We start from the raw sequence: 15,681 nt of genomic DNA, 5'->3' as shown, positions 1-15,681 counted from the left end.
TGCAGGAGTGAAGCAGGAGGTTGGAACGAAGACAAATCTGAAGGTTAAGGCAATACTCTCTGCTGGCAGATGCATGTGTAACACGGCTCTCTCAGGGGAGGGGACAAACCCAGCAGACCACTTAATGATGGAATAAGTGAATATAAATAAGGTATTTCAGACGGGAGTGGAGGGTTGGCCCGCCCATGCATTTCCCCGCGCCGAGGCCCGACTCCCGCACACTCTGTGTTGGAGTGATGATACTGATAACAGCGGCTATTGGATGCTATTCACAGCTCCAGTGCGTTCACCTTGTGCAGTAGAGGATTTGTGGGCGGAGGTCCGAGTCCTGTACAGAGACAAGTCATGCTGGGTTTTGGCAAGAGCTTGGGTTGTGGGTTTTGAGTACATTTTGAGTGATGGTGAACACTGATCCGGTAGATACCAATTATAGCATACTCCCTATTAAGCAGTTGGTTTTTTTTATAGACAAGGATTAAATCATTCTCAGTAAAATCATGTATGTTAATGTGACAGTAGCAGAATTCATTTATCCTCATCAAAGCATACAAGATATGTGGACAGATGGCACATAATATGTAGTTTTAGATAAATATTCAGCTGGTAAAAATATAGATGGTATTAGAGCATTGTAGAAGTTACAAGTGTACGAGTTATAACTGATGGTGTACAAGTACAATTTCTATGAATTGTATGTGTATTTTTATGTGATGTGCATACCAAATAATGCCAAGGAATAGGATAGTTACCAGCTGAAATTATATACTATAGAATGAAACTCAATAAACTATGATAATTTGGGTTACTGATGTCATGACTGGAAATTTTCAGACTGTCCTATAATATCCAGATGTGTGCAAGAGGCCAGATTTAAATTTTGTTCATACACACAAGTAACAAGTAAGAAAAGGAAAGTGCATTCTGATTTTAAAATATTAATGTTCCCAAGTGATTTTTTGGCATATAATAAAGAGACCCTTTACAACTCACTCTCATATGCATTGTAGTCTGTGTGTGTGTGAGTGTATGAGTGTTTTGAATGAGGAAGTGGGAGAGACAGAATGTGGAAATATCCAGCTGTGAATGGCAACTCTATAGCACCATCTGCATTAGAGCTGCCCTTTCACTCACTGTGGAAATCACACACGCACACACCTGTGCATATATACTTTCCCTTGAATTGGCAGGTCTCTTATTTTCATTCTCTCCTTAGATGCATTTTTTATCACTAGATTATTTGTCTGATTGGTCTGAATGCCAGCTTCCTTCAGCGTCAATGTGTCTGATATCATTTTTGCCTTATATTATAAATGTTGATTAGCATTACTGAGACTGGTGATGGGGTGTTTTGTTGAAAAAGAGTTTCCGCAGCGTTCCTTTTGAAAAGACAAAAACAACTGCCGAAGACTTTGCATAACATAATTATACATGCTTCACAAATGAGTCCTCTGAACCACGACGTGTAGACACTGCGTTTTGGTGCTGAGGGCAGCGAAAGGACAGCGGTGCCACAGCAACCGAAACACCGTGTGTCATCTGGCACTACTGTCTACTTTGAGCCTTGTTAAGATTCTTGTGTCTATGTTTGTCTGTAGGCCTGACGCAGACAACATCTTTTTGGCTTTTCTTTCCCACTCTGTCTCTTCGCCTACCTCTCTGTTTCTTCTCAGATGTCCAGCACGTGAAGCGGCGGGACATTGTCCTGAAGCGTGAGCTGGGGGAAGGGGCTTTCGGGAAGGTCTTCCTGGCTGAGTGCTATAACCTGAGCCCTACCAAGGATAAGATGCTGGTTGCTGTCAAGGTGCGGAATGAATTTTCACTCATGTGGCCTATACTCAGTTGGGATTGTTAAGTTTGGGAAAAAGAGCTCTTCATAGGCATAGGCTGGTTCTCCCTTTTTGAAGCAGAGTATGTACAACTCTGGGAACTTTTGTCGCTGAATTCACTGCAACTTTTTTTTAATGCCTTACTGATGAAAGGTTGCTCATAAACCTTTTTACAGACGGCAGAGTACTCCAGTGACGCTATTGATTTTTTGATGTTTTAGGGGACATATATCTTTCTCTAAGTCTACAGTATCTCTTCAAGCATCACTGCTGTGGCTTGTGTAAAGCATACAGTGAATTTAGATACATGTCAAAACAAAGCCTTCAGGGTGCATCTTTTTCTTTTGCCAAAGTGATATAACCAGACATCCTGCCTTACTGTCAATATTGCTTTGCAATGACATTACCTCTACTTTTTAGGGTCCATAATGAAATTTGTGCATTAAAAATCCACTCTCAGCATCTAAACTATCTTTTTTTTTTTTTTTTTTGATACAGCAGAGTGAATTGGTGGAGTGAAAACCATTTTGCCACAACAAATAAAGGGAAGACTCCTCTAGCGGTTAGGTAGCTCAATGTGAACTGAGAGCAAACAACCTCCCAGGCAGACAGTAGCCCGCGGTAGCACTATTGATGTGCTGTATGCTGGTCAGGGCAGCAAGACTGTTAAGGACATGCCACTCAGCTACAGGATGCTAACAGATCTCTTGACAGGGGGCTGCTTAGCCATCTGTGGTGTTTGTGCCACACTCCAGACGAACACCCTTTGCCATGCCGGAAAGGCTCGCTTTGGTATTTTGTCATGGTGGTCAGATTTTATCAGGTGCTTGCAACCCTCAGATTTTTGGACTTTTGTTGTAACACTTTGGATTATATTTCATAGAGAAATGCGCAATACTCAGATACAGTAAGGAAAATAACATTCTTTTATTTGTTTAATCTTTGTTATGCTATACATTTTGGCTTTTGGGATACTGACCAGTTATAATGGAAGAAGCTACTAAGTTAATTATAATGGAAGAAGCTATCAGTTACTTATACTAGCAAATGTATATTTGACTACTCATTATTTAACCTACTATATTATTAAAGCAGTAAGTCATGAGTGATTGTGTGTTACAGCAATTTTGTTACGGGTAAGGGCGATTTAGGTATTAAGTGCATATAAAACAGTGGCAAAAATTATGATAAATATACCATTGCTCAATAAATAAATTTAATTTATTATTATTAACAATATTCACAATAAACATTTCTTCTACTAGGTAATATAGTCCTCTAACAGACCTTTATTGCTAAGCAACACAATGGCAAAGACTGGTCTGTTCCAATGGGCAGTCATGTTAATACTGAATCCAGTCATTGTGAGGTGGTCATAGGTGTGCATATATCGAGTATTTTACAACCATTTCCAACATGGTTCAGCCAATCAGATTTTAGGACTGAAACTATCCATTTTATCTGTTTGTATTACTTTATTATGGATGCTCTCAGAATTCTCTCTCTTTTACCATTTGAGGACTGCAGCTTTTTTCTGTTTCTCTAAGCAAGGTACTGGAGCATGCTTTTCATCTAGTTTTTTATTACCACTTTAAGTAGTTTGTCTTGCTTCCACAGACTCTGAAAGACCCAACTTTGGCTGCCAGGAAGGACTTCCAGAGAGAGGCGGAGCTCCTTACCAACCTCCAGCACGAGCACATCGTCAAGTTTTATGGCGTGTGCGTGGATGGCGATCCCCTCATCATGGTGTTTGAGTACATGAAACACGGGGATCTCAACAAGTTTCTGAGGTAAGATGCCCCACTTTGCAAAAAGTAACCCCGGGACCAGCCCAAGTGCTTGTGTTGCAATAAAGCATTCATCGTAGTGCTGAACTGAACCGGTGTTTATCACGTTGGTGGAATGCTGGTCCCCGTGCCAAACATGCATTTTGATGATTGTGTCCGTCCTGAGTAATTTACCACAGTGAGCCAGCCTGCCAAGCTGCAATGGAAGTGCAAGGAAGATTGGCCAAGGTGGACATAAAAAATAATCGTTTGCCGTGGCTGTCACAAGTTATATTTAGTTAGGCTGGAATAATTCTATATAAAAGGGGTCTTTACTTCTTTACTGCAACATAACATTTATGATTGTGAGGTAATGCGAACTTACACTCTGCTCAGATTAATTATCCAGCCCTAAATATTCACCAACTGTCCCTGTACTGTACGTGTCAAATCTCTTGTGTAAATATCGCCAAATCTGTGCTGCGATTCTCTATCAACCATGTCAGGGGAAAAGTTTTGAGACTGCTCTTTTGGAGTTGACCAGTTGGCTTATAAAAGCGGTGTGATATGCAATATGCGTGATTTATTATGAAGTGGTACGCGGTCTGTCTTTTGCATACAGACAGATTCTTTGGCTCAGCTGAGCTAGTTTTCTGAGAAATTCAAACAATGAAACAAGTCTGTTTTTTTGTTTTGAAGAATGGATGGCACCTCCAATTAGGCCCTTTTGCGTGTGTGGAATTTAAATTGGCCTTCAGACAGCTCAGTATTCAGCTCATAAATTGATGCAGAGTGTGTTTTACATGCAAAATGGCTTCTGCGAGGGGGGCGTTTCCCCTGCCAGGACCATCGGTGAGGCAGAAATTACATGGGAGCGCACTGAAGGAACCACCTCATGCAAATCCATCTGCAGTCAGCCGAAAGCCATTTTCAGCAAGAATGGGAAAGAGGCAGGCAATCAACAAGTCACAAAATCCCAAACAGCAGGTGGTTTCTGTTCAGCATGAAAGTGAAACGGCAGCCTGAGATCCCGCTTCACATCGCCCTACTTCAAAGTTCGTACGCGGCTACATTCGCCTCGGCAGGCCGTTTGTACTGGCCATAAAGTGCCTTTTTTAATAGTGTGCCTTTTCATGATGAGCTAGGACAAGCTGTTTTAAACGCACGTATGCCGTGCCCAGGCTGTTAGACAGGAAACACAGGCAGTCCGATGAGCGCTTCCGTCTTACCTCCCAGTTCTTTCAACTCACCAGGGCCCACGGTCCAGACGCTACGATCCTGGTGGACGGCCATCCGATGCAGAGCAGCGGTGAGCTGGGCCTTTCCCAGATGCTGCACGTTGCCACGCAGATAGCGGCTGGTATGGTGTACCTGTCCTCCCAGCACTTTGTGCACCGCGACCTGGCCACACGCAACTGTCTGGTGGGGAATGGGCTGCTAGTGAAGATTGGTGACTTTGGCATGTCCAGAGATATCTACAGCATGGATTACTATCGGGTGAGCATCAACCTACAGTTACTTTTTGACGCATGTGGAGGTTTACCTAAGAATATAAAAGCAGGAGTAACCCACTTTCAGAAAACAGTATTGAAATTGAACTTTTTATGAGTTAACATACAAAATGTTCGGTGTATCTCATTTGTGTTTATGTGGAATGCTGTGTCCATTATAAGGAATGGATGCCTCTGTACGCTGGCCTTGCACCACCAGATAGCATCTCTCTGGGGCACACAAACACACAGCAAACAAAACACACACACACACACATATACACACACACACACACACACACACACACACACACGACACACACACACACACACAGAGTCTGCAATATTGACAGAGCTGAGAGATTAGGAAATCATAACCGCATTGGACACATCTACTGTGTCGAGTGATTACAAATAGGGGGTCTGCCAAGCATACATTCCACACACTGCTAGTCATATTGACGTTTCCCGTCCTGCGGGGCTCGAGTGTCTGGCCGGCAGGAACACACCATTGTGTTCAGGAGAGAGAGCTGCCATTATACCAGCTGCCAATACCAACAACTTTTTGTCAGGGTATTGAAAGTGGCACTGCAGCTCACTGTCTCCTAATGGCTTGTCAAGTATCCTACATATGAGATCTTTTGCTAACTATTTAACTGTTGCCAAAATTGAGTAAACCATATTCATAAAACGCACCAATGTGCATACATGTGCAACCACAAACACACACACACACACACACACACGTATGTCTTCATTGCATCCAATATTTGCAAGTTCAGCAAGACCAGAAAATGTGAGTGCGTGTTCAGTTTGAGAAATCTTGCTGAGTTATTATTGTTGAGGCTTCTGGCAAGTCTGTGCTCTCATGGATAGTCGATAACCAGCTGCAAGCAGGCAAATTCCTAGGACAGTCAGGCCAGTCATCCCCCCCCACCCATTTTTTCAACTGACAACTTGAGCAGGCCTACAGGCAAAGTCTTTCAGTTTAAAATATACAGGCATTTTGTTCTACCTGTCCACAATGGCCATAAAACCAGAATCATACAATGTATACACTCGATTGTCCTGATCATTGGTTTGGATTTTGGGCTGGGAGGGAGAGATTAAGAAGAAGCAAAACTTTTATCAGCCTTGTCCATATCTGCTTGCCCTGGTCCTAAAAGCACAAATGCCTGGTGAGGAGGTCTTATGGGGCTGTAAGCCATCCCTCGCCATGCTGCAACCACTTCCATGCCACTAATCCAATCTTCCCTTCCACCATGGTACCACCAGCCAGCCTGTAATCCAGTTTACACACCAGTTCCCATTTTTTCCCCTCCCATAACCATACAACAAGAATGACATTGAATGAAAAGGTAGGAGTAATTGCTAGCCCAATTTCTTTGGAAAAAAAAGATTTATATATATATAGATATAGGATATATATATATATATATATATAGTGTGTTTTCACAGGCTTTTTAATTTCCCACTCTGCTGGGCTAATTGCTCTATCTTGAGCCACAAAGCCCAAGGTGATAGGCACTATCGTTCACGGCGCCTGTTTAACGAGTTTTAATTCGCCCTCCTTAAAAAGGGATTTGGAGTCATTTGCACATGTGGAGGAAGCAGCATGTCATCTAAACACTCACCGTAGCTCAAATTAGTTTGTTTCATCTAGCAAGAAGCAGCACACAAGAAATGCTCTGTAACTTTGCAGTATTAGGGGTAAATCAGAGCCAGAATTATGCTATTTGATAAAGTCACATAATTAAATCTGCTCCAGGGAGATATTAACAGAGCCAGTACATGTTGGTCTGTGAAGCATCAACCTCGGGTAACCTAAAGCTACAATAAGCAACAAAACATGCAAGACGTAATTACGTCAGGAACGCCAGTGTTCAGCTGGGTGCACAATAGCTGGTAGTTCGATGTGGAGTTTCTTGTTATCATGCTGTCACAGATTCGATGAATTAAGAACAATTGACTTGAGTGGGAAACAGATTTGAGAATAATCCAGTCTAATGAAACAGTGTTAGCATGATCAATCCAAAATTGTTTAATCAATTTGCCTCCTATACCTGAGGATTTAAGAGAAAGAAAGAGAGAGAGAGAGAGAGAGAGCGTTCATTACTTTAAAATGTATTTCATTCAATAATCAATAACTTATGTCATATCCAAGACATACAAAGATCACATCAGTGTTCTGTAAAAATAAAAGAAATCTTTATCCACTTATATCTTAGAACATTTACTGATTAGCATACTTTAGGTATTTTAGCAGGCATTCACAAAACTTGATACTCTGTTCTTTTTCATGTTACATATAGGCATCTGTTGGCAGACAGTATTAGCTGTTTTCCCAAACAAGAAGCCCAGGGTACCAGGCACACGTGTTGTCAAGGCCAATCATGCCATGTGTTCTGTGAGTCACTGACGTGTCGTCTCTCCTTCTCTAGGTGGGTGGGCACACCATGCTTCCTATTCGCTGGATGCCTCCCGAGAGCATCATGTACAGGAAGTTCAGTACGGAGAGTGACGTGTGGAGCTTCGGTGTGATCATGTGGGAGATCTTCACCTACGGCAAACAGCCATGGTTTCAGCTGTCCAATAATGAGGTACTGGAGAAGTTCACACATAGTCATATTTAGAACCTGAGTGTGATCTCCAAGGCGACGGTGATTTAACAGAGTCAAGGGCCATCATGGGCCTGTCTGTTCTGCTCAGAGTGTTAACATGTGACCGCATGAACACAGCAATGTTGTGGTGGCTAGCTGCCGAATCAGAGCCACCCTCGACAGTAGACGGCCTGTGCTTTACCCAAATGTGACCTGCTCGTTTATGACCATTTCTCTTCTGCAGGTCATCGAGTGCATTACACAAGGCCGAGTGTTAGACCGACCTCGCCTCTGTCCGAAGGAAGTCTACGACCTCATGCTGGGCTGCTGGCAGAGGGAGCCACAGCAGCGGCTAAACATCAAAGACATTCAGAAAGTCCTTTATGCTTTGGGCAAAGCCACACCTGTCTATTTGGACATCCTTGGCTAATGCAGATGTGCATCATCTCGCCAGAGGCTATCGCGATCCAGGAATAACCAAACAGCCCCTAACCTCACTATTCCACTGTCAAATCACCTACACGCTGGGGGTGGACTTAAGTGCCTGCAACACCTTTTTTTCAATACACTGGAATAAAAAGTTGAAAAAAAACAAACAAACAAAAAAACGATATTTAAAAACAAGTACTTTTACATTTTGTTTACTCGTACAGTATATAGTGTACAGAATTCTATGAAGCTAAAAATTTTCCTAAAAACTGAAGAATAATAGATTACAAAATTCTGTAAATGAAATGTTGCCTTTGATGTGGCAACCACATGTCTAAAGAGTAAAGCTTTCCAGTGTTTCATTTTATAAACGCATATACACATATATGAATATATTTTTATTTATTTAGTTTAATTTTGAATGGCATGGGTGCCTGTCATGTTAAGCGCTGTAGATCGATCTTAATTTCGGTTATTTTCTGATTTTGTTACTTTGTTTTTCTTTCTAGCACTTAGTCAGAGAAGCCTTACTCAGTTTGAGTTCTTTTACTAGTTAGGTCTTCATCATTGCTTTTTTTTCCCTTTTCGTCTTTTTATATTCTGCCATTTGGATTTTTTCAGTGAAGAGTTCTTGAGTGGGAAACATCTTTAGAATACTAAAATATAGGTATATTTTAATTGTATGTGATTGTACATACTGTAAATTTATATACATGTCAACTTAACTTATTTTTTTCCTTTATATGGTAGTTTTTGTCTTCTTTCCACCCAATGGTTGGTTGGTAGCATAGACCTTCTAAACACTCCAACCATAAGAGGGCATATTGTTCTGTGTGACCACTAGTGTAATACTTTAATCCCACGCTTTATGGTCAGATCACTTTCTGTATTAAGCCTGTCTGGAAATAACTGTTTTAAGACACTTCAAGGCAAATGAATGTTTATTTAGGAAACATCAGCTCCCGGAAAAATCATATTAAATGATATACTGCTTTTTTAAGGTTCCAAGACCTAATGTGAAAAAAACACAGGCTTTTAAAATACAGGCTTTTTGTCACAGTTCTAAAAAGGCACCCATCTGAAGCAATGTTTTGCAAACCTTCATAATATGTGACCAGTGCCATAGCAATTGAAGTTAACGATCACCTGGTGTTGTTGTCTGTAGCGAAACAATTCTGTGTTACTTTGGAATGGGAGTGTATATTTTACACAATATCTTTCGCAGTGTCACCATTTCGACGACTTCAGATTCTCTTGCCTATTTGCAGTACTGGAAACGTTTGTTAAAGACAAACGAGCAATGTATGTTTAGATTATGTATTAAATAAATATTAAAAGCTGTTCTGTTGGACAGGCCTTTATTTGTTGCCTTATGTGGAACAGAACATATTCAGGGACAATTTCAAAAGTTTAACTCCCATAACTCAGCATCGGTATTTGTTGTTTGCATACTGTGGATTTCCATGGAGTCATCTAAATACAGTGAATAACCTAAATGCCCCTCAGTAAACACAACAATGAAACATGCAATGAACAGCGTCTGTCCAGACAGCCTCGTGTCAGGCTGTTCTGAGCTGGAATTAGAGAAGCCGCCAGAGTCCTTGAAAGTCCTTGAATGTCCTTTAAAATGTGAATTTAAAAAAATAAAACAAGGCCTTTAAAGTACTAGAGAAGTTTTTATATATACAAATGATTGAATTTCATTGCAAAGAGCAAGGAGAGGATTACATCTGAGCCCCCTCTCAGAAGGCCAGGACAAAGAAATCAGTCTCAGTCATCAGTCTCTGAATGCTAGTTCATTTGTCATGTCACATATTTGTCACTTTCAGTGGTGTAGTCTAAAGGCAGGTTTCTTCAGACTGCAAGCACTATGCAGACAACTTGAAGCTGTGCATTTAAAATACGCATTCTGCTCACTTAGCTAAGATGAGTAGGCTATGCATTTAAGATCTTTTGTGTGCTAACATTAACTAGCTGGCTTAAGATGTTTCCTACTGTTAATGTTATACATACATATATTTATATTTGTATTTTTTATATGTAAATTTTTAGAGCAAAAAACATTTCCATAATATTATTTATGAATCATATTGCACAAGTTGAGCTTTGTTGTAGTTGCAGAAAGTCCTATTACAGTCCTATTACAGATGAGTCACGTGCTATATTCCTTAAAAGATTTAAAGGGGGGGACTAAGATGTACTGTGGCATAACTAAGAGTGAGGCCTTAGTTTAGAATGTGTTGGCACCATTTAGTGCCAATGAGATTAGCAGAGTTGCAGAAAGTGCAGTACTTTGTAATATGTTCTGACGTGTCCAATTCTGGCCACAGAAATTGTTTCTATATACGGTTCAGTAATTCTGTTCATCTGAGAGTGTGAAGTATGGATTACTAGATTTTTACGACTAACCAGAATAATCTAGCAAATCCATATTTAAACAGAAGTTTCCATCACTGAAAACAGTGAAGCCAAGATATGTAGTCATCCTGAATGAATTATTTGACACCATTCCAAAAGACCTGAAAGTTGGCCTGTTTTCTTCAGCAAGGCAACAGAATCCACTGAGTTGTAGAAAGCAGTTGCTTTTGTTTTTTCCATACTAGTCAGCAACGCCTAGGCAGAGCAAGTGTTCAGTCAAACAGAGGATGTTCTGTCCGAGCAAAGAAACAGTCTGTGAGTTGCAATGGTGAAGTCTGAGCTTCAGGTCAGACTGAACTTTAAGTTGTCATGCGCTGATTTCGTCATCCATTGAAGAACAAAGACTGCTGATAGCTGTGGCAAAGGGAAATGCCAAATATTAGATAATTAGATAAGATGAGGCCAATTAGTAGGTATGTTTTCCTGTAAGCTAAGGGTAATTTCAGTCCCCAATTGAGGCATACTTAGTAAATAAAATGAATTGTGCTGTAAATGCATTTGGTCTAAGTATGGTAAATGCAATTTTAATGTCATCCCCCTGCTTATCTGTTTAGCCATGAGGGAGCAAACGAAAAGCACACACCAATATCTAAGCAATCAGGTAAGCAGTTGGTTCTTCTCATGAAGATACTGAAGGTGTTGAAATTATTCAGTGCTACACAAAAACCCTATTCCAAAGCACAAAGCCTTCACTAATTCTTTTATATCTGTCTAATGGACATGTCTTTTAGTTTGTAGGCAAAGTGGTCCGTCGATCATTGGTATGCCAGTGTCCAGATTTTTTGTCAGACATAGGTGGCAACCCTACAGTGGTGAGGCTAAGTTACTATCCTAGCTACCTATGTAGTTAAGTGTTATTTAATAAATGCCATGAAATGTAGGTATGCTAGCATTGTCTTCAAACATCCATGAGATCCATCATTTTCAAGAAACTAGCTTCAGACATTGCATGTGAACTGACTTGTGACTCTAACAGAAACACTTGCTGGCCCGAACAGGCCAGCAACTGGCTAATCGATTTGCCTAACATACTTTTTTTCTCCCACGGGCCATTGAGCCTTTGATTATGTCGAGCCTTGTTATGATTATAATGACTATTTTGGTGCCCTACACACGCATATGACGTGTGCTGCTTCCACCATGCATTTGACAGCATTTGATCCCTTTGCATGTGATGCAAAATTTCAATGCTCTGGCCAGAAAAAGTCAAAGGGAATTGGGTATGATTGCTTCAGGCAAGACGGGATGTACTTTGGCCAATGATCACAGTTAAGGGAAATTGTACTGCAAAATTCTTTTGACCCAGGCATTCTGACATGATAACAGACTTCAAGGCACCCAAATAGAGAAAGGGATTCTTAAAACACACAAAGTTTTTTGTGTGTGCTGTTCTTTTTTTCCACATGGATGCCAAAACATATTCTTGTGCTTCCATACACTCATAGGCTTATTATTAATAATTTGTCATAAAATTGCAAGCTGTACAGAAAGTGTTTCTTTATTGCGTGTCTGAAAGAACACATCAAGAAACGTATTATGCATTTGGGTGTACCACAATCAAAGGAGGAATGTAAGCAGTCATGGTCAAGGACTCCTGCTTTGTGCTATTTGAATAAAATCAGAGATACAGATCCACTCCTTGATTTGCTCCAACATGGCATGTCTAGAAAGATCTTTTACCATTGAAATAAAGTGGAATGTCTTCCATCTTAAATGCTGCTTATGTAAATGTGAACAACAGAGTCCTTCATATGGAAAATGTTCCTACCCTATAGATACATTGTTAATTAGCCAACAAAAATGTATACAACATATTCCCAAACCTCAGACAAGGACTCTATCAATTTACCGAAACCCTTTCATTTATAACTGGCAAATAAACTGGTAGTAAAGATAAACAAAAGGATAATATAGCCTAAACCCCACAGAGAAGATCAAACATTCGGTGTGAGAGTCGGCAATAATACTCCAGACAGTCACCAGCTGGGAGAACAAAGGGAAGAGCCCATAGGAAGACCTGCCTGGGATTGTTGTGCTTGTTGTTGTCATCCCTGCACAATACAATTTCCGGCAGTAGGTGCTGATACTTAGATTAACCTTGGTTTGCAGACTTGGGGCTGGTGAGAGCTTATTAGAATGCACAATGCACTGGGAGCGAGAGAGAGAGAGATGCGCAGGTGGGCTGAAACCCTTTTTGGGTGCTGGGGCTGTGCTGGCTGTGCACATGACATAGCTCATCTGGACACCCGCAGTGTGTCAGCTAAGCGGAGGACCCTGGGACTGCAGGAATGTCTTGTTCACCTCTGGCTTCTGCCCACCCTGTCCCCCCTGCCCTTCTGGGGAGAGGCACTTTGCGTGATTAGCCCTTGGCTGTGCCCACTGGAAATGGCAGCGACACGAATTTTCCGCTACTGACCGACGAACGCTGAGATTAAGCAGCAGCTGGTGCCATTTAGTTATATACCTTCTATTGATTATCTGATTGCAGACCTGAAACGTGCCATGTGGGACAACACGTGCACTTTGTAAATTGCAGAAGATGCAAATGTACAGTTTCTGCACAAATACTTTAGCTTTGGCTACAAACAAAGTGCCTATTAGTTTGGTATTTGTATCAATAGCACAGAAAGCTACTCTGTACTTAAGTAGCCTACGTTCTTTCACCCAGCTCTTCATGTATGTACATGTTCACAGTGTGGTATCTCTCTTATACCTGATTAAGGCTTGATGAAGCAATGATTAGTTGTCAGCAAGATGCATGGCGCCCTTTAAAGATGCAGTGTACAAACACTGCAGGATGACTATGGCTCTGTGATCGCTTAATTGGCCTTTTGATCAAAGCAACGCTTAACATCCCAGTCATTTCACCATGGTGTTCTCCATTGCTGTTCACAGACTACCCATAACAATTAGGCATTTGAAACATATCACTATTTACTTTAAACTGGCATTGCCTGTGAGGCTTCATTATACATTAATGGTATTCTTTCATTCTTTTGCATTTTATATTAGTGAGTGATTATTCCGCATTAGGTAAACTATCAATTTATTAGTCCACGATAATTATGTGCATGTGACACATGTACACCCTTGCTCTTTTGAACTGTTTTTGCCCTTATAAGCAACTGTGTAAAAACAGCATATGCAGTACATGTATGCTATTTTATTTGGATGCTGTCTGTGCAATATCCTTATGCTTTCATTCATCTGATTTCGACTTGTTCAGACACTAACAAAGACACTCACTTGACTGATCAACGTGCTTGTCACATCTCCAGCCCCAGTGGATCTGTTTCCTAATCTAATTAGATGGGCTTGCCTTTATGTTGACTGTCAATCATGGGCTTCTCTATGAAGGTCAAAGCTTCCTTCAGAGGTGGGTAAAAACAGACTGGCAAGCATAAAAACGAATTCCGTTAGCGTTCCTAAAACCTAGAGTTTTTTCATTTGCTTGCTTTGGAATTTGTTTATATTTGAAAATGACAATACAATACTTTAATGTCATTTTGTATACATTTTAAAAGGACAACATATTTTATTCAGTATGAAATTGAGTGTGAGTGCACAGCTGGGCTGATTTTAGCTGTCACATTTGCGTTAAAACGGATGAATGTTCGTCGTCAGCGTTTTTCTCTCTGCCTCTGCAGCGCTGATAACGACAGCACTTCCTTCTGTGCATCTTAGCCTTTGAGTTCGATTGAATTTCTTTCAGCATTCCGTGTCTTTGACAAACAGTGAGGCAACGAGCCGAGAAGGCCGTCAGGATATGGGAGCCAACCGAAAAACAAGGCAAAAAACACTGCCTGCCAGAGGAACCTCACCTTGGCACTGATCGAGTATCAGCAAGCAGCACCGTTATTAGCCAACCCCCCTCTGCTCCATCCGAGTCTGGATCCGTTTTTTCTCATGGCCTCCTCTTGTGGAGCCCTCACTGTGGGTTAAGTGGTTTTTCATTATTGGCCCGATGGGCAGTGTGTGCCTTTAGCTACATGAAACCTGGGCTTGCAGCTAAAGCACTTTTCCATGTTCTTGCCCTCACAGAAAAATGTTGCGTTTCTATTTTTCACTGGAGGTTGAATAATAATCCAGGGTGCTGCAAATGGTCAAATGCGTCATGACCAAGTAGCCCAAGGTGCATCAGGAAAGTCTGGAAAATGTAATACTTCACAACGGCCCGAAGCACTTGATGATGATGTACAATGACTATACTGTACTCCCATATAACGTCTTTAGGTAAATAACTGTATGCATGACTGGTTTTTTCATTGACCTATACGCTATGTCTCCTCATCTGCACCTTGCTCACCAGAAGCACAATCTACATTGTAATGACTTTAATGATGCGAGGTTCTGACAATGGGGGGTTACACTGGGCTTCACTACCGTGCAATTAGTATTTAGCACACTTCACTTGACTGACTTTCTTAATTAGAACTCCAGGAGAACATCTGCATTTCCCACCTCAAAGAGGAATATCAGTCATCTGCTACCACCCAATCGATCACCCCTTCTGCCTTACATTGATACTGAGCACTGGTATCTCACTAATTGACCTGTGGAAGATTTGTAAATGATTACTTTTCCCACTAATTTCACACTGAGCGGATCTTCTGATTAATTAGAGTGGGATTTTTGTTGTGCACAATTCAATTTACAAATTTTCAATGTTCATTTTCAATGTATATTTGGGGTTTCAGAAGAATGTATCAAAATGTCTTTATCAAAAGGTCAGTCATGAAAGTGACATAGGCCTAGCAACAACTCCCACAGTAACATTGCCTACACACTTGCAAATAGGTACAAGAATATCTGTTTTACATGTCTGTTTAGAACATGGCATGCTCTCTTTCCATATTTCAATATTTTAAGGGGTGAGAAGAGTGAGAATACTGTGCCAAATTTAAAAAGGAAAGGTCTAACAGACTAGAAAAGCATGTGCAGCCTAATCTGATATCTCATTATGTCCTGTTATGTCTGATGATTGCAATCAGCTCTGTCACATTCTGTTAAATAAACTTCAAAGAAGTATATACCTTTAAGATTATATAACTTTATATATATTTATATATATAAGAGAAAAAGTAATCAAGACAGGGAACTGAATTTCCACAAGGTTGTATAACTGTCTTAGAGGTCAGCTACAAATTCCAAA

General features: G+C 40.8%; 1 protein-coding gene across 1 annotated transcript in view; it reads left to right on the top strand.

Moving 5' to 3' along the window:
* The window catches only part of ntrk3b (neurotrophic tyrosine kinase, receptor, type 3b), a 78,218-nt gene extending 68,756 nt beyond the window's left edge, over nt 1–9,462 (top strand). The window contains exons 13-17 of the mRNA XM_027004547.2: nt 1,671–1,801; nt 3,444–3,616; nt 4,846–5,089; nt 7,524–7,682; nt 7,927–9,462. Coding sequence (XP_026860348.1) covers nt 1,671–1,801; nt 3,444–3,616; nt 4,846–5,089; nt 7,524–7,682; nt 7,927–8,112 — 893 coding nt within the window. The 3' untranslated portion in view covers nt 8,113–9,462. The remainder of the gene's footprint in view (nt 1–1,670; nt 1,802–3,443; nt 3,617–4,845; nt 5,090–7,523; nt 7,683–7,926) is intronic.
* The last annotated feature ends 6,219 nt before the right edge of the window (nt 9,463–15,681 follow it).

Source organism: Electrophorus electricus, chromosome 1, assembly GCF_013358815.1.
Source record: "Electrophorus electricus isolate fEleEle1 chromosome 1, fEleEle1.pri, whole genome shotgun sequence".
Classification (NCBI taxonomy): domain Eukaryota; kingdom Metazoa; phylum Chordata; class Actinopteri; order Gymnotiformes; family Gymnotidae; genus Electrophorus; species Electrophorus electricus.
The sequence above is the reverse complement of the archived record's forward strand: the minus strand, read 5'-3'. Positions and strand labels throughout refer to the sequence as shown.